Consider the following 20709-nt stretch of genomic DNA (forward strand, 5'->3'; position numbering starts at 1 on the left):
CATTGCATTTTATGTGCATTTATTCTTATCGAATAAAAAGTTTATCCTATTCTGTTGTGTGCAAGTTTGTTTTTTTTAATGCATTTTTCAAAATTTATCTGCATCGATGTACCGGTTCGTTGTGGTAAAGAAGGAGCTGAGCTGAAAGGCAAAGCTCTCAATTTAGCGGTCAATCTACGTTCCTACTCTCACCTATGGTCCTGAGCTTTGGGTAGCCGAAATGAGCAGCCGAAATGAGTTTCCTTTGCAGGGTGGCAGGGCGCACCCTTATTCACCTTATTCTTCTTGTACAAGTGAGCGCAGCCATTTGAATCTTTTGGATCGAGACTTCCGGTCTCATTCATTTCCATTCGTTTTTAGATGTTAAAATTGGCTTGTTACGCTGCTTGATGTTGCAAACTGATATTTTCTTATTATATTATTTTGTTTTGTCGTGGACACACTTGTTTGTAGAGCAAGTAGTTTGACCGTTTTCAGCCGTGTATTATTACTAGTCATTTCTCCCATGGACGACTAAATCAGAAGTTCTAAAACAGTCGCAAAAATGAGCGCACTTCCGCACTGAAAAATAAGATCTGTAGATAGGGTGAGGAGCTCTGTCACCCAGTAGGAGCTCAGAGTAGAGCTGCTGCTCCTCCACATTGAGAGAAGGCATCTGTTTCAGATACCTCCTGGACGATGCCTACCTAGGGAGGTGTTCCAGGCATGTCCCAGTGGAAGGAGGCTTTGGGGAAGACCCAGGACACGCTGGAGGGACTATGTCTCTCGACAGGCCTGGAAACGCCTCAGGATTCCCCCGGAGGAGCTGGAGGAAGTGTCTGGGGAGAGGGAAGTCTGGGGTTATCTCCTAAGACTCCTGCCCCGGAAAAGCAGATGAAAATGAATCAATGAATTTTCATTTTCATTTTAAATGTTTAGTAATTTTGATGTATGCGATTGTTTATATCAGGGGTTCTCAACTGGTTATGACCTATTTTAAATTGAAAGAATATCACTAATACTGTTGAAGGAACATTAAAAAAAAAATAGTTCACCCAAAACTACAAATTCATGATTTACTCAACTTTCACTTAACTATTTGACTTGTATTGAACACAAAATAACAGTTTTGGTTTTTTTAAGTTGGAAAGTTGTAACCATTGACTTCCACACTACTTGTTTTTTCTTTATCGACGTCAGTGCTTACCAAGTTTCAGCTTTTTTTTTATATCGTTATTTCTGTTCAACAGAAAAAAGAAACTCCTTTAAGTTTGGAACCACTTGAGAGAGAGTAAATAGTGAGTAAAACTGTCCCTTTAAATTACAGGCCCAAACTAGTTTTTGTTGATTAACTAAAATTAGTAAAGTTGTTTTGGCAAGCACAGTTGTTTAAATTAGGTTGCATGCTGATAATTTATTTGTCTTTTTATTTATAAGGAGATGTAGTTTGCGCTGCCACATTTGTGTGTGCAATTAAAGAGAACAGCATAATATCTTGTTTGAGAGACAATTTGAGAGATTTTATTTCTTAAACAACAAAAATGCATCGTCATGTGCTGGCTCCCTACTTGTTTTGGCACACTCCACATTTCTCCCTTTGAAAATGAACGACACTCACAACTATATTCTGTCTGAAAGTACATTTTCTCACAGACATATACTGTACCACATCTGACTGATGTCAACAACTTTCACCAACATCTTTCAGAATCAAAGTTGAGCATCACAAAAACAATTAGCATCCCACTGGAAAGTTTTTGGCAGCCCACCTTTGGGTCACAACCCAAAAGAGAATCATGAGTCTATATAGTTTTTGCTTAATGTTAAGTTATTTTAGTTCTGCATCAAGTTACGTGGAAATGAACCTGGGAAATATTTACTTTGGCTTGCTGAAAGAGTATAAGTTAAGAATTTCTACGTTTATTTTATTTCACTTGAGAGTCTTATTATAAATTTCAGCATTCTTTAGTGTGTAATTGTGTTATCTGGTCTTGGAAAAAGATCTGCAAAGTCTTACATAACACAAAGTCCTCTCTAAAGGGAGTTATTCTCTTTATCTGTAAGCACTTTTTCTGACCTCACTTAAACTCCTAGACTGTAGCCTCGAGAACACACACATCTCAATGTCCTGAATTTAAGTAAAATACAAGGTACAAGCTGTAAGGCACAGCACCTTTATTGAAGCTGGCAGAGAAAAAGAGGAATAGGTGTAGAGAGAGAGAGAGAGAGACGTGTTTTTGCTTCCATTCAAAAAAGAGGCATTTACAGCATTGTATAATATTAATGGGACCCCTTTAACTTTTATTTCAAAACAAATAGTTTTGTTTTATGGTTATGTTTTTGGTAGCTATAATAGCCCTGCTGTTTCACTCAGAAATAGCTTTTAAAACATAAATATATTATAAGGAAATGTGCAAATACAATAAATACAAAGTGCAAAGAATAAAGTGTAGATTCAGAGGCCTAACGCCTGGTTGGAATGTTTTACACATTTGAGTACCACCAGAATAACGTCCTTGCTTTTTGGATAATAATAATGCCACAGCCTTATTGGTTAATTTTAATTATACAAAGTAAGTTTTAACTGTGCAGTTTAGTTAGCATAACTTTTCATCCACCATCATTATTGCTCTTCATTTTGTTACATTGCTAAAAAGTTTATATTGTTGGGTAGGAAGACCTTATATTATTCATATTACTCTACATAAATACTGTAAAAGAACAATATTAGTTATTTTAAGCTAGTCATGCTCATTGAATATAAAATCATACAACAATGCACATCGATTAATAAAAATGACAGATAGATAACTCTCAGTTGATGCTCAGTTGAGTGGATCAAAGTCATAAAAGTGATTAGAAATGGGTTGTTTTGTAATAAATAATGACCCAAATCTTTAAATAAGTTTTAGAGTAGGGTTTCTTTTATTTTATTTAGAATTTTACTGAATTGGACAGGTTGCAAAATTTTTATTTTTTAATAAATAGAAACAACATTTTTTTTAAGCCAGACAATTGTGTTCTGCCTGAAATCTTAAAATTATATAATAATAATAATTTTAAAATTAACATTTCAGGCTACATAAATGTTTGGAATATAGTAATCTGTATCAAAAATTGTCCATTTGCAGGAGGGCAGGGAGTGAAAATGGATTTTTTTTCAGCTCAAGATACTTCCTTGGTGCTTACTGGAAAAAATATCATTTTGAACCCTGTATAGAGTTGAAGACAAAATTATTAGCCCCCTATAAAATATTTCATTTTTCAAATAACTCCCAAGTGCTGTTTAATTGATTAAAGATATTTTTTCAACACATCATTTTAAACAACAGTTTATTCAGGAAGCATGGAGTGTTTGTTATACAAATAGAAACACAATTATAATCAAAAATAAAAAAAACCTGGAAGTCAAAATTATTAGCCCTCTGATGTTAATAGTCAATAGTGTAACTCTTTTACTTGATAACAGCAAAATAACAGCCATCAGTCGTTTATTGTAGCTCTCAACAAGTTTTAAGCATGTCTCCTGAGGAGTGTTAGCCCATTCTTCCTTAGCAAATCTCTCGAGCTCTTTCAGATTTGTTGGTCTTTTGGCATGAATTCTAGACTTTAGTGTCCCCCACAGATTTTCTATTGGATTCAAGTCTGGGCTTTGTGCAGGCCAGTCAAGGACTTTCACCTTGTTCTGTTTGAGGTAGTTCTTCACCAGAAGTAAGTGCTTTGGGTCGTTATTGTGCTGGACTGCAAAACATCGAACTAAAGCAAGTTTTGTTGCAGATTGTTTGAAGTAGTTTTTCAGAATCGTCTGGTAGTCTTTCTTTTTCATGTTTCTTTCAACCCTGATGAGATTCCCAGTTCCAAATGCACTGAAACATCCACACAGCATTATACTCCCACCACCATGTTTTACTGTGGGAACGGTATTCTCTCCCTTCTTCCTCCAAACATAGGCTACATCTCTATGGCCAAAGAACTCTAGTTTCATCTCATCTGACCAAAAGTTTCGAGTATTAATTGTTTTTCTCTTGTCCATGGCAAACTTCAGTCAGCTTGGAGGTGTCTCTTCTTTAAAAATGGTGAGGAAAAAACTTCACCAATTGGCAAAAGTGAAGAATAAAAAACCTTGAGAGAAACCAGGCTCAGTTGGGCACGACCATTTCTGCTATGGCCAAACATCTTGTGCAGAGCTGCAGTCTAACATTGCCGCTATAAAGAGACAGATTTTTAAGTTTTGAAGGGGGAAACCCTTAAAATTGCATTTGGATTTTATGGTGCTTTTATAGGTCAGAAACCCTGTAAACGTGTTGGCTGTGGGATATCCTGCAGTGTAGTCTCAAGGTGTTCTGAAATATAGCTGTGCCTTAATGAATACCGCAGGCAGTGGTTCAGCTCATAGAACCTGAAAATTGCTCCTCAGGAAAATGCATTGGCGCCTCTCATTTAGCAAGGCATGCGATATGGACAAGCTACAAACTACCCTCGGCTACTTTCCTTAACAGACCATAAAACCACTCACTCATTTGCTTGAAAATTTCAGAGGATCATCAAGTGATGTTGAATGACTTGGTTGGTCTAAAGTGTGGATGACCTCAGCTTTAGGTGCAGTAAAATAGATGTCTTAAATTTTGAGCTCTCTCAAGCCCTGCTGTGTATTGATGCTCGCATTTCCCTCCCTAATGAGGTTCTGTTTAAACTTTAATTACTTTAATAATTAGGTGCAGGATAAAGTTTAGGTAGTAAGGGAGATTTGTGTACACTGTATATTCACCCCCTGCTTCTTGAGTGTTTTCACTAAATTAAAAGAATTATATCGACAACGAATGTCCAAAAAATCAATTCATGGGGATTCCAAAGTAACCGTTTTAATAGTACAGAATATATTCTGAGAACCAGAAAGACTGTCTTAATTGTGTCTTTGAGCAAGACATTAGATTGCTCAGATTACTCTGATTTTATTTATTTGCGTCTCTCTCAAGTAGGGCATTCTTCTGATGATTTTTTTTTTTCTTTCTTTCCACCAAACAAGCACAATGCTTACCTGGTGGATGCACATGAAGCTTATAGTGGAAAATTGATTGTCATTTATTCATTTATGCCTTCATCCGCTTTCGTTTTGCACTGTTTATTTATCTGCTGTAATTAGGGCTAATAATTTGTGAAAAAAAGGTTACGCAGCACACTGGTTTCATCCTCCAGCTGTTGTCACTGTGCTATGTAACCCATTCATTTCAATGGCTTATGACACACAAGGGCAGTTTGTTGCTGTACTGAGCAGTATCTGTGATCAAAGGTCAAAATAGCTCGATATTTTGCTCTAGATATTCCACTCATGTACTCGTATGCTAGGCTATTGTATGATCTGCAAATGCTCGCCATATTAAAAAGCAAAGTCTGCTCAAATAATGCATCAACAGGACATTTCTATGTAGTATATATGTTTCTGCAATAGTGCTATTGTGCTGTCATAGCAAGACTCATCAGTAATTTAGGTTGGTTTCTTTTCATTTTGTTTCTTTTAGTTTGGCTAATTTTGGTTTTATTTTAGTTTGCTTGCTTTTTGTTTTGTTTTATTTAGTTTGGTTACATTTTTGTTTTGTTTAATTTAGTTTGTTTTTAGTTTTTGTTTCATTTAGTTTGGTTTCTTTTGGTTTTGTCTTGTTTTGTTTACTTTTGTTTGTTTTGTGTTTTGGTTTTGTTTTGTTTCATTTAGTTTGGTTTCTTTTTTTTTCTTTTTTTTCATTTAGTTTGTTGTTGGTTTTGTTTGATTTGGTTTTGTTTACTGTTTCAGGTTTTTGGTTTTGGTTTGGTTTTTGTCTTTTTATTTATTGGTTTTTATCTTTTTATGTGTTTTATTGTACGGGTTTGATTTCATTTTGTTTTTGGTTTCGTTTCATGTAATTTTTTATCTTGATTTGTTTCTCTTGATTTTGTGTTATGTTTTGTCTTTGAGTAATGTTTTAAAACAACACAATGCCTTTTAAATAAACAGTTATAAGCGTATAAATAAATAAGAGGCCATAAACTTCTATCTTCCAAACAAATATGCACATTAATGCAATGTACTCAGGTTTTTAGAAATATTTTACTATCTTAAATGTAAAAGAAGACTTGATTTTAATGTATACGTCTGTACTCTTTTCTAAATTGGTATTGTATGCTAATAAATTATATAATAAACTACAAACCTATCCAGTCATTGCTATAATAGTGATACATTTTATACCATTCAAAAATCAGTAAGATGTCTTTTCTACTCAACAATTTTGTATGTATTTGATCACAAAAATTAGAAAATAAAATAACTGTTGTCAGGGGTGTCGCTAGACCCCATTTACTGGGGCACGTTCCCCAGTAAAAATCGCCAGTGCCCTAGTAAATGCTTTGAGATACGATTTACTTTATATGCAAGTGTATTTATTAAGAGTGGTAATCCCTGAATAAAGCCGTTCTTCTCTATGTGCAACCGAACCAACGCTGATGAAAGCAATGTAGTTTAATCAAAAAGCAAACTGAGCATGTGCGCAGAAAAAAAAACCATGCCCACGCACCTCACGCACTGCTTCTGCTTGATGCTATCGCGCTGCTCTGTTACTGATGTAGGTCCCAGTAGTGAACATGCATGCCGATAAATTAGCCGGTGTAACAGTCTTTTATATGGAGGTTGTCGGCATGCAGTGAGTTTTAAGTCGACAAAACAAAGTTTAAATAAAATGGTGTTTTTTTTTTGTTTTTTTTATGAAGCAAAAAGGAGGGATGAGTCAGGGAGGTAAGACTTAATAAACCTAATTCTTGGCCATGAGTCGGGTCTAAGACAACACACAACTGATAATTCTATAAACATCTTTTTCTGTATTCTATAGAGTTGTCTATAGAATTTCATTGTAATAAAATTAATATTTATATAACAGATTTCTGAAATTATCTTAGCATCACTACAGTTGTGTCTTTAGATTGTTTCCCAATTACATTTAGGATTATATATAAATATATATATATATACATATTTATTTATATTATTATATTATATTATATTATTTTTATTTAGAGCTTGAAGACTAGCAACGCCCCTGACTGTTGTCCATTTATAATTTAATTTAAAGTGACATTTATTTCTATTATTCAGCATCATTATTAGCAACGGATACCTATTTTTTCATGATTATTTACTTGCAAGGTTATTGATTGAGGGACATTTCCTACTTGACAATCACCATAACCACATGCTGCTTTTGATAGCTAAATAACAAAATTTATGGATGATGATTGATGATCTTTTCACAGACGTCTGCCTAATGTGTTTCGCGTGCATCATCCTCTATACACTTGATGGTCACAGTAAGTCACGTGACTCAACACCTCATGGGTGTTTTGTTAATGAATAGTGTCCTTCAAAACCCAACACGCAGTCCTTTAGGGAAACTGTAGCAATCAAAGTCTTCTTTTATTATAATGCCATGATATGTTTGCTTTGCTGTGTGAATTTATTTGCTCTTTTTTTTTTTTTTTTTTTTTTTTTTGGTGTCCTCTTTGTCTACCTGTGTGGCACTTCTGTCAGATACAAATATATCATGATGAATAAGACTTGAAGACACCGATACCAGTGGCATTTTCTATGGCCATCAGCGTTTACACTGAGGGAATTTATAGGGTGTGATGAATCGTTGTGCCGTATGTGCCGGGATGCAATCAAATCGCATCCCTAAACAACAAAAGGCCTCCGTGCTGAAGGTTAAGCGTCTATACAATGACTTCAGTTGTGTCGTGAGACGTCAAGAGTATTTGAATTAAGTGTGCCCTTGATCTATATATTTTTTTTACCCCATTCTTTTGGTGCATCGCCTTTTGTATTTTTCTTATGTCATGAGTGGGAGTCATGCATCTTGAATCTGACTACATCCCATCCATGCTTGTATTCACTCCGTTTGGTTCATCGCTAAAAAGATTATCATTTTTCTCCAGTGATTTGCTCTTCCATCATTGTGTCCTCTAGTTGATCTCTTGCCGATTTTGTTTTGCTATATTAAGCATGTTGTGCGATGAAGGTTATCGGTTAATGCAGTTGTTGCACCTTTTGACTTTGCGTTTTACATTTTACTGCGTTTTATTTAGCTGAGTGGTTCCCAAACATTTTTCTGGAGACTTCTATTAACACTAAACATCCTTTAAGATTCATATATTAATGGTAAGAGTAGTTAATTTATATTTAAATAAGCTATTTATTTTTCTGTATAAGTTTCTTACAAGTCAGGAAAGGGACAATTTTATCGTCAATTCAATTAAGCTTTAAATAACAATATATTTTTGAGCACTGTAACTTTGCGCATGTTATTTATGGTAAGCATAACAGCTCTAAAATCTAGATTACACACCACCTAATGTTAAAAAGGTGAAATTGTATTGAACCACCCCCTTTAAATCCACTTTCTGACTTTGGATGTTGCTTCTAACAAAGCTGAAATACTGTTTCCCCATAACTACTTTGCACAAAAATCTACTAGATTAGTATATAAAGCGATGGAAATGGGAAATCGAAACTTGTTCCAAGACAGTCAGTTCCCTTCCAATGTACATTTATATAACTCATTCATAATTCAATTAATGCAGTTCCCCTCAGCACTCAGTTTAAAACCTCTCACTGCCTTCCTTATTTTCGCACAAACCAAACTCAATGCAAGTCTGTTGCTCACTCTAATTAATGGGTGGAATTGACCAAGTTTTTTCAAATTGCTGTTATTACATATGCATTTGATTATTAAAACAGTAACTGTTGAGAATTGGTTTAGTACCAAACTGTTATCTGTTCTTTAAATTAGAGTGCGTTTGTTGACCCCTAATTTTTTTACGACTCATTGGTTCAGTTTTAGCTTATGTGTCTGTCATGGTAGTATACATCCTCAGCTTAACAGATGTGTTTCTGATATTATTCTGTATTCTATGATATACGTTTCTGCTCAACAAATTAGAAAAATTAAAGAGATAGTTCCCCTAAAATTTGAATGAATTTACACTTGCTGTTGTGTTTAAACTACTTATTTAAAATAATTCTTGAGTTATTTGGGGGGGGACAACTTAATTGGTTTGTTTAATATACTTACATTTGTGAAAAAAATGTAAGTTAACTCAATTGATTTGTGTTTTAACAGCATAAAGGAATTGTGCGGAACCCAGAATTTTTCTTCGTTGCTGCATGGAGGGTGCCATAGTGACCAGCGCCCTCCGGTAGGATGCTTAAAACTTCCGTTAAGAATTGTCATCAGGTAGAGCAGTGTTTCTCAACTGGGTGTCAATACTGTTTTCAGTGGCATACGGAGTGTTTTTGTGACGCAAAACTGAAGTTTTGAAAGGAAGACGTGTGTTAAAGCTGTTATACTTCGGTCAGATGCGGTTCAAGCACGAGAGACAAATGTTCTCCTAATTCAGTGTCTGCCATCAGATCAGATGCTGAAGTACAACGTCAGTGTTCCCGACTGTTTAGCTGTTATAATGTACGCCGCACACACAATACCTCACTACATTTATAAAGAGCAAACCATAATACTGGCATGAAACTAGCAGGTATGTAAGCCATGCAATTTTAAAAAATTACCAAAAAAAGTTTGTTACTAATGCGCTGCTGGCTGATTTGCATGTTGATTCTAATGTAGGAGGAGTTTGTTTCATTTAGTTAATTTGTGTTGTGTTGTATTTACCACGGTCTGTTTTTTTTTTTTCTGTCATTTGCAATAATGTGTCAAAATGCCACTATTTTCACTTTTTGACACTTATTCAATCAATGTGTTAATGAGACAGTACAGTATTTTGGAGAATTTTGGAGAAAAACATTTGTTTTGGTCTGTCATATGTTTAAAAGTAAGAGAAAATGTTCACTTTAGCGACGATGAGGCTTTATTTAAATAGCACAAGATGCCGTCTGACAACGAGAGAAAAATACCTTGCAGCAGTTCATCCCATTAGATTGCGTTTTTAAAATAATCAGTCAAGAGGTGGCGCTAATCGACAGCAGTATTAGTTCAAAGACGTTAAAAGCAAGTAAAATAGATTAAAAGTATAATTTTGAAGCTGTCTGAATGCGACTTCTTGTACGCATCAGTTGCCGACCGGAAGTTCGAAGCATTCTCCTTGCACATACACGCAAAGCATAATGGGTAATTTTGCGTTCTAAGAAAAAGGTTTATAGCTACGTACTACTTAGTCAATAAAACACATACAATCAAAACCAAATAAATATCTGTTTCACCTAGCGATGCGTTTGTCCATCTTACCAACCCCAAACTTTTGAATGTTGGTGCATGTTATGTTCAGTTATTTTTCTTTATTTGTTATCTTTTTCTGCATGTAATCCATGAATTCCACTGCCCATGAAGTGTTTTTGAATCATTTTAGGTGTGAAATAAGATCAGACTTTTACTGTTTGAATGCAGCACTGTTGTCACTGATTTTCTTTCCTTTTTACCTTATTTATCGTGTACTTGCAAGACCTTTATAAAGTCGTTTATAATGATCATTTGCTTTTAGTTATCTGTAGTTTCTCCAAGTCTCATTGTCAGGGAGGCCGCGTTCACTCCAGAGACGTGTATCCTTGTGCTGCAAAATCACAGCGATTATGTTGTTTGTTCTTTTTAAAGTAGTGAATTATTTATTCTCCTTACATGCAACCTGGCCTTGATTAATAGACTGAGATTAGTGTGACATGCACTCTGGCCCTTGTTTACAGCCAGAGTGTTTTACTTCTGCCAGGACGAATGCATCTTTTTCAAACACTGAGTGAGCATGTGTGTGGACACCTTTAATGGTAATGGAGACCTTTGGGTCAGAACTGCTGTCACGAGCACTCCCGATTAATTGCACGTCAGTTGGACTCTCACATGCATGGAAGAACATGATCCATTTTCCCTTTGAATGGAAAGGCTAGCATCAAAAATGTATAACCGTAGTCCCCTTTATTTTTATTTATTATTTTATTTTATTTTATTTTTCATTTTATTCTCCATGCCGTAAACTTACTGCCATTTCTGTTAGCAGCATTAAGCTTTACCAAACGTACAAATGCATTTTTTTATTTTATTTTATTTTATTTTATTTTATTTTATTTTATTTTATTTTATTTTATTTTATTTTATTTTATTTTATTTTATTTTATTTTATTTTATTTTATTTTATTTTATTTTCCGTCCCATCAGATTATTGCCATTTCTTTTAGCAGCATTAAGCTTTAACAAACATACAAATGCATTTATTTATTTATTTTTAATAAAAATATATATTTTTTATATTATTTTTCATGCTAATTACTGCCATTAAGCTCTAACAAACTTTCAAATGCATTTTTAAAAAAAAAAAAATTTTTTATTATATTTATTTTAGTTTTATTAATTTTTATTAAATTACTTCCTTTTTGCTTCATTTTTGCGTAAAGATTATAATTACCATCATTACGTTTTAACAAACTTACAAATGGAGAAGGTGAAGCAGTAGATTGGGGTTTTTATCACCCGTTTTCCTCAATCTGCTTGGTTGTCCATGCAGGAAACATCACCTAGAGGAGTTATTGGGCTGTTCTCACCTTCTCAGCATTTTCCAGCAACCCATTAGATCCTTAACAATCTCATCTTGTTCAGTATTGATTGCAACAGTGATCAAATTAGATATACAGAATGTGTTTTCCCCTCTGTAAATTCAGTGTTATAGAAATTCCAAAGAGCTTAAGTAAATAGATTAGAATTTGTAAACTTATTAATAAACAAGGTTAATAAAAGGCCTTTGCTCTGATTTTGGCCTGTAGCTGTTTCTGTGTTTAAACAAACTGGAAAGAGCTGAATTGGAGGTCCGTTTTATTAATGTATATCCACTGGCACATATTTGTATTAATATTATGTTTACAATTAGTTTTAGTTAGTACAAGAAATGTACACTACTTTTAAGACTGACTGACTGTAATTAAGCTGTCAATAGGGTATATGCCGAGCTAGTGTTTTTCCCATACTGATAAACTTCCGGTGACCTGTTATTGTGAATTTTTTTCCCATTTTTATACAGTTCCTCTTACAGCATCGATGTTCTAATGTAATTAAAATACATTCAGTTAAATAAACTTTGGCATTCATTTAGTTGTTCATGCATAAAATGAGAGAAAAAGCTGTTTACTCGAACGCGACCGTCAGAATCGGCAGGCTAGCGCAGAAGCTCCATTGAATATAATGGGGTAAAATAAATGCTCATATTATAAAGACATGGTGGGGGAAATGTAATTTAATGCAGTGCTTCTTGTACAATCTGAGATTCACTTTATATCAGATATCACTCAGCCAGTGGAGACCGCTGATTTTTAAAGAAAACAGACCTTAAATGCGCCGATTTTTGCATTGGCATACAATTCACCGGAAACGATTAACCCAGGTTACTGGCAAATTCAAAGTCCTATTAGCATGCTTTGGCATATACCCTATTGTTTTTAGACCGTGAAAATTCTGTGATCATTTACTCACAATTTACTTTTTAAACCTTTGAGTTACTTTCTAAGACACTATTAGGAAGCTATTTTTAAAAATGTTGGAAACCTGTAACCATTGTCTTCCATAGTATTTGTTTTTCCTACCATGGAAGTTAATGGTTTAAGGTTTTCAGCATTCGTACAAAGGTTTGAATCTCTTGAGAGTGAGTAAATGGTGAGTACATTTTCATTTTTGGGCGAACTATCACTTTAATTTCGTATGCTGTCTCCATTCCAAATGTTAGATGAAAGTAAGCAGTAATACATTACAAAGACTTTGGTAATCAACTGAAATAAAAGTGACAAGTACAAAAATATGCTAAAATCAAAGATAAATGTAATAATAATAATGACACTAATACTTTCCAGGTAGAATATAGTAGTGCTAAAATTGTTTATTTAAAAAAAATACTCAGTCTATGTTTTATACAATTGGATCTGTTAAAGTGAAATGGCTAAATAAACTGCTAAAGTTTGGTTTGCTCTTTTAGCTGATTGGCCTGGGGTTGGTGAACATTGGATGCATCATAGCTTTGTGGCATGCCAGTATTGACAGACCCAAGTTGTTGCGTCATTGGCTTCCAGTGTAGACACTGTTTATGAGCAGCAAGCTGTCAGTGTGGACAGACCAGAACACTCATATCTATCATGGCAAGCCATACAGCTTACACATAAGGGATGGAAAGCCACATCTAGTTACGTCCCAGATGATAGGAAACAAACTGGATATCTGTTCGTATAGTTGATGCCCAAATGGTTATACAAAAATCCAATTTATCTGGATTTCAAGTCACGTCCTCGTGAGACTTCAATTGATTTAGTTAAAATCAGATTTCATGCTTTTTTTGCTATTCAGGCTACAAATGAAACTAAAAGGATTTGAGTCAGATATGCTTCAAAATCGGCTTTAGTCGGCCAGTGTTAACAAATAATAATCTTAACTTAGCAAACTCGTGGATGAGATGAATGTGCAGTAAGACAAAAAATCCTAGGTAAATAGAGTAAAAAAGGTATCTAACAGACATTACCATATTCCTGCAGGTGATTGATTATGCTAAGTTTTTTTTTTTGTTATGAAATTTTAAGTATAACTATGCAACGGGGGTCTTGCCTAATTAAATTTACATTTATTTGCATATTTTCCAGACTGAACATTGTTTTAAAAGTCTTATTTCTTTTTCTTTCTTTTGTTTTGGTGTATTATACTGTGTTAAAGGTTTTACTCTGGGGGTTATAGATTTCAGCAAAGCAACATCATGTTTTAAAAAATAAAATGTGTAAAATGTAGAGAGATTTCTGATTCAATGCATAATATAAAAATATATATTTGTTTGCCTGATATTGCATCAATTCTTTTTTTTTTTTTGTAGGAGGAAGATTTAATGACTTACTATAATAACAGTAAAATGCACTGGAACTCTTAGTGTACAAAAAGACACAATTTAAAGGCCTCCTAGGATATTTTCTTTATTCTGCTATAATGACAAAGTTGAAACTAGAATAACAAATAACAATAATAGTTATTTTTTAAAGGGTTCAACCAAATATGAAAACTGTTAATCCTTACTCATTATTAAAATGTCCATCCAATCCCCTGAGATCTTTGTTCATCTTTGGAAAACACAAATTAAGATATCTTGGATGAAATGAGAAGTTCTCTCATCCTCCATGTACAGCAACCGTCCCGAAATGTTCAAAGTCTAGAAAATTAACCAATAATATTGTCAAAATATTCCATGTGTCTTCAGTGGTGCACTAAAAAACTGTAAAAATGACTTTGTTTTCCAATGTCTTCCATGTCACATCATGGTACGCATTTACTACAACCCATTTGCTATGATTCTTCCATTTCCCACTGCTGACTCTAATGGAAATACATACAATACATTGGCCATGTATGTGAAAGACATTGACAGTCATTTTTTGGTCTACAAAACTGTCTTTGGAGCATTTTGTAATTACATTTAAATGTAATTTGAATGTCTTAGTAGGCATGGGCTGGTATAAGATTCTGACAGTATGGTTTTGTGGTATTGTGATCACTGCTCTAAAATATATTATTTTTAAATGTCTGAGTAAAAAAACAACAACTTTTTCCCCATTGAACATAGGGCTGGGCGATTTGGACAAAAAATTAAAATCTTGATTAAATGAACATTTTAACTCGATTATGATTAATGAAGGATTATTTAATTTATTTATTTTATTTGATAAAAATATGCCATCTCAAGGCATCTCTGGTGCAGCTTCCAATCATTGTCATGTAACTCCACATGCAGTAGGGAAAGTAACTGAAAAAAATTGACCTGGAAAATTTTGATTGATTATAGGTTCTGAATGTCGATTTCAGTTATTTTTTTAACTGATTTTTAAAGTAATTTTTAAAACATTAAAACTATTTTGGAACAGTAGCTTTTGATATGGAGGGTCCTTTTCTGCTGGAGATGCTGTTGCCCTAATAGACTAAATAAAATAGTTGTAAAAAACACATTAAAAAAAACTTGCAAATATCGTAGGAACAGTATAACAGACAATTTTGACAGTTTCAAAACCTTGACTTGTCCAATCCACAGTAAACCTTGAAACCGGTTCTTGTCCCAATCTATAGTCTTGAGACCATAGCTGTGTATGGAGATTGAGGGAGCTCTCGGATTTCCTCTAAAACGTCTTAATTTGTGTTCAGAAGATAAATGAAGGTCTCAGTGGACTGAAAGTACATGATGGTAAATGATTAATACCAGAATTTTCATTTTTGAGCTGAACAAACCCTTTAGATTAAGTAATTTTGAAGCCCCAACAATACATGCATCTAATTGTAGTTTATCTGTTTTTCTATAGCAGATAAATAAGCAGATAACTGTTTTTATTTCATATATAACCATTTTAATGCCTTTCCCTTTCCGTTTCTCTTTCAGCATTCACCATGATGATCATCCTGGCGTTGATCCGCATTGGCAAGGGTCACGGCGAAGGCCAGCCGTCCGTGGCTCAGATCTCAGGAGTGCCGAACCTCTTCGGGGTCTGCGTTTACTCGTTCATGTGCCAGCACTCTCTGCCTTCACTCGTGACGCCCATCTCCAACAAGCAGCGAATGAGCATCCTGGTCATGGCCGACTACATCCTCATCCTGTGCTTCTACGCCCTGCTCTCCCTCACAGCCATATTCTGCTTCGACAGTTCTCTTCTGCGCGACATGTACACATTAAACTTCACCGACAACTGCGACGTTCTGGGCGTCCCAGTGCTGCGCTACTTCCTAGGCCTCTTTCCCGTTTTCACCATCAGCACCAACTTTCCTATAATAGCCGTCACGCTGCGCAACAACTGGAAGACTCTTTTTCATCGGGATGGCGGCACGTACCCTTGGGTGGTGGACCGTGTTGTTTTCCCGCTCATTACTCTGGTGCCACCCATTATCGTGGCCTTCTGTACTCACGATCTGGAGTCACTCGTGGGCATCACTGGAGCGTACGCTGGAACGGGCATTCAGTACATCATCCCGGCCTTCCTGGTTTATTTTAGCCGACGCCACTTAGAGCCTGTTTTAGGAAGGGATGCTGTAAACAAGCACCGGTCACCTTTCCGACACACTTTCTGGGTTTGCTTTGTGGTGTTGTGGGCAACGTTCTGTTTAATGTTTGTGACGGCTAATATCGTCCTTAACGAAACCAAGAACTGAGTTTAAAAGCAGACCTGTATGTTCTTTTTCAAGTGAGATTGTTTGCTAATGCATTAAAGCAATGGAATTAGCTGAAGTCTAATTTAGTGTAATTTAATTGAATGCGTAAAAGGGACCAAAGGATGTTTTGGCATTACTTAGGTTAGACAAACGTGAGATTGTTTTTGGTCTCACAAACACACAGTCTGTCTTTTCGGTCTTATTAGTCTCATTAAAACATGCCTGGGCCATATTTCAACATTTGACCATTTTTATTATGAGTAAAGAAGAAAATTAAATATGAAACAAATACATAAATTCGTAAATAAGAACATTTAATAAAAGATATCATGGTAAAAAAGACTTTTTTTCTGTATAACTACGGTAAGATGGAGTTCATAGATTATAGTAATTTATTTTCAGTATATACATGGAATAAAAGTGAGAAAACATTTTAAATATTATATTACGTATGGAAAAATATTTAAATGTTACATAATTTAACCATAACCTGTTCTGTTTTTGCGCATCTATTTAAAATTGGGATGAAATATGGCCTTAATGTTTTATTAGATTTTTTTTTTCATTAAACCAGTCATCGTTTAATTTTTTTATATGCAAGAAACAATGCTAATTTTGTTTGTTTGTTTGTATGTTTTTTGTTTGTTTTTTATTTTGTTGTTGTCGTTCTTTTTGAAAAAAAACAAAAACAAAAAAAGAAGCCCAAACAAATACACCAAATATAAATGTCGAATATCCATCAAGTCAAAGACAAACAGACTGACTATAAACGTTCCTAGTTTTGGTCTTCCAAGATTGTTAGCATTTCACAGCTTGTATTTGCGGCGTTTCTGCACTGACGGATGGAGACACGAGCGCAACGCGGGTCTGAATAATGTTCCCAGACCTGGAGTTCAATCTCAGTTCATCAGCAGATTGATGGAGGCATTGAAGGCTTCCATATGTTCTCCATGTACTGACGTCCTACCCGGAGCTCATGGGTGCTCAAACGGGCCCTTAGGGAAGCGGGAAGGGAAGACAAACTTGGCACTAAATGGACACATCTGCCTCGTGATCTACAGAGACTGATATTTATCATTATCAAAATGGAGCACCTTACTGTGCCTCATGTGGATATTAGCATTAATGTCACTTTAGTTCTCACGAAGCTGTCTTGATTTTAACAGTAGGGATAGTTCAACCAAAAATGGCATTATTGACGCATCCTTGACTTGTTCCAAATCAGTTTGAGTATTTTTTTTTTTCCTGTTGAACACAAAGAAGATATTTTGAAGAAATCTGAAAACCTGTAACCATTGACTTCCATAGTGTTTTTACAATTATGAATGTTAATGGTTACAGCTTTCTAACATTCTTCAAAATATCTTCATTTGTGTTCAACAGAACAAAAAATGGTTTGAAGCAAGTGAATGATGAGTAAATTATAGCAAAAATTGCATTTTTGGTAAACTCCCTTAAATTCAAGTCTAAATGTACGGCAGCTGATTCCCACTCTGCCTTTATTTTGTTTGTTTTTTCCTACTTCTTACTTTCTTAAAAGGAATGGTTCATTCAGTTTGTTATTGTTTACTTACCCTCATGTCCTTCCAGATCCATAAGAATTTTGTTCCTCTTCCGAACACAATTTAAAAAAATATTTTATTCAAGTATCAAGATTTAGTCAAGAAATTAAGAGATTTCTGTCACCGAACAAAGCTTTCATAACATGAAAGACCGCAAAAATAATTCATATAAACCAATGCTTTGTTTTTTTGTAAAGACTTGATTGCTTAAGATGTTTTTTTTTCTAGTATAAACATTGATCAGCAAACAATGTTTACAGTATTGAAATTTGGTCATGCTTGCTTGAAGTGTGAGAACCAATGAGGTATGTTTTCGGTTATCATATGCCACATTTGAGCTTCTAAAAGAACCAATTGGGTTTGTTTTTGTTCAAGCTTCTGCTCATGTTTGCTGGTTAATGTTTACATGTGAATAACAGCCTACATTAAACCCATACGTCAGATAAAACAATTGTCTCCTGAAGACATGGATTAAACTGCATGATATATTTTAATTTATTTTTGATGCCTTTATGACCATTCAGAATGTCAATGTTTTGGATAAACATAATCAATCAAAGAACCGAAATATCTCAGATTTGATTTAAAAGATTTTCATTGTGTTTTGAAGATGATTGTCTTGTGGATGAGTGATGGCTCTTGTGGAAGTCTTATGGGTTTGGAATGTCTTGTTGTTTCAAATGGTTTGACACTCTTTTTGATAAAATGTGATGCGTTTTAACTCCTATTGGCCAAATAATATACAGTTTACTTTTGTACCCTATTGTCATAAAAAGTAGAATTTCTCCTCCTTTTTTGGAGACAAATCTTGTACTTTAACACAAAAATACTAAGCCCTTTTCACCTCATCTTTTATGTACAGAAATGAAAGGTCATACATGATTAAAATAACATGTGGGTAAGTAAATGAGTACAGTTTTAGCTGAACTGTTTCTTTAAACAGAAAGTTCACCCCCCAAAAATAAAAGAAATACTGTTAATTTACTCACCCTAAGGCCATTCAAGATGTAGGTGACCTTTTTTTCAGTATAACATTACAGATTTCTAGGAGTCCTTGAGGATCCATAACATTTTAGCACACTTGAAACAGTGCTTTTAGGGGTAAAAAAATACATGAAAAGTAAAATCTGACTCCTGCTAATCTTTGTTCTGTACAAGAAACTAAAAACTATTTCTTACATTATTAATCCACGGCGTCTATAAACTGATTATCTAGAGCACAAGAATCCTGTTGCATTATTATGCATCTTAAATGTTGAAAACTCTTTGTGTTGTTGTCTCTTAAAAGTAAATCTGTCCTATTAGGTATTAATTTTTGGTTTGACTGTATATGTTACTTTTTTTTGGGCCCTCAAAGTGCCATAGCCATTTACTTTCATTTTACGAATCACCAAAAACCACAGATTTAGCTAAAATCTCTTTTGTGTTCAACTGAAAAAAAGAGTCGCATAAATCTTGGACAAGCTTAGGGTGAGTAAACGAAAAGCAAATGTACATTTTTGGCTGAACTGTAACTTTAGTGTTTCTGTAGGTGTGTTTTTGTTCGGTCCATCCTCATATCTGCCTCAGATTTTAAAATGGCATCACAAATCTGTCCCCGGTTTGTTGATTTGACATATTTTCTGTTGTTTTCGTCTGTGTTTTATGTCAACGATTGAGTGGTTTGATCATCTATGGCATGTTTGATACTGTAAACTGATCACTGCTCTCTGTGAGAGTTCTGAGAGAAGCTGATGTGCATTAATTTACACCTTTTCAGCTGACGATTTAAAGGGAAACACTTCTTGTTTGTGGACAGAACGGACTTCTCCTTATTCACTTCTTACTCTGATGTGCTCCACAAACAAACTACTGACAGAAGTTTGGATTTGGGACTCCCTAAAGCACAAAAGTGAGTTATTTTATTTTACATGTTGTTATAATATTACCCAATGCTTCTGTGAAATGTCCATCTCTGTTTTCAGTGTAAAAAATGTGCCTTCTTTCCAGGGATCTCTCCGATTTCACAGGAATAATCATGTCTGTTTCTTTCTCTGTCAAATGTCTTGAATGTGTTTTCTCGTCACTTGCATGTAAGTCACTTCAAATTCTTGACAATCACATCCACCGATGTCTCGTTAAAATAAAAATGGATATGCTCGTTTTATCTTTGAGACGTTTTTTTTTTCTTTCTTTTTGCATTTTACTGTTTGTAGTGTCAGATACAACAATTCTTTAATTACCTCAGAAATACCTCTGGATGTTTTTAAAAGTTTTGTTATGAATCGGTTAGTTTCTAAATGTGTGTATATATTTACATTTATCTTTGACTGTAATTAGTTTAATTTGGTTTTATTTTTTAATAGTTCCAATGCAGTTTTATTTTTACATTTTAAGTTTTTAATTAATCAATTACTCGTGTTTAATCTGGTTTTCTCTATACTTGTTTGGTACTTTTTAAAAATCATTTGCTTAGTTTTTAACAGATATAAATTATTTCATAATTATCTTTCTCTAATACATTTAGGTTAGTTAGTAATTTTGTAAATCATGACTGAAGAGAGTCCGATGCATACAGTGCATCTGGAAAGTATTCACATCGCTTCTTTTTTTTCCCACTTTGTTACAGCCTTATTCCAAAATGGATTTAATTAATTTATTTCCTCAATATTGTACACACAATACCCCATCATGACAAGGTAAAAAAAAGAGTTTTTGGAATTGTTGCAAATTTATTAAATATAAAAAACTCTGAAAAATCACATCTACGTAAGGATTCACAGCCTTTGCTCAATACTTTTTTTGATGCACCTTTGGCAGCAATTACAGCCTCAAGTCTTTTTTAATATGATGCCACAAGCTTGGCACACCTGTCTTTGGGAATTTTTGCCAATTCCTCTTTGCAGTACCTCTCAAGCTCTATCAGGTTGGATGGGAAGTGATGGTGTACAGCCATTTTCAGATCTCTCCAGAGATGTTCAATAGGATTTAGATCTGGGCTCTGGCTTAGCCACTCAAGA

At 34.5% G+C, this 20709-nt stretch overlaps 1 protein-coding gene across 1 annotated transcript in view; it reads left to right on the top strand.

Moving 5' to 3' along the window:
• The window catches only part of tmem104 (transmembrane protein 104), an 83927-nt gene extending 64072 nt beyond the window's left edge, over positions 1–19855 (top strand). The window contains exon 10 of the mRNA XM_056453292.1: positions 15385–19855. Coding sequence (XP_056309267.1) covers positions 15385–16148 — 764 coding nt within the window. The 3' untranslated portion in view covers positions 16149–19855. The remainder of the gene's footprint in view (positions 1–15384) is intronic.
• The last annotated feature ends 854 nt before the right edge of the window (positions 19856–20709 follow it).

Source organism: Danio aesculapii, chromosome 3 (assembly GCF_903798145.1).
Source record: "Danio aesculapii chromosome 3, fDanAes4.1, whole genome shotgun sequence".
NCBI lineage: Eukaryota > Metazoa > Chordata > Actinopteri > Cypriniformes > Danionidae > Danio > Danio aesculapii.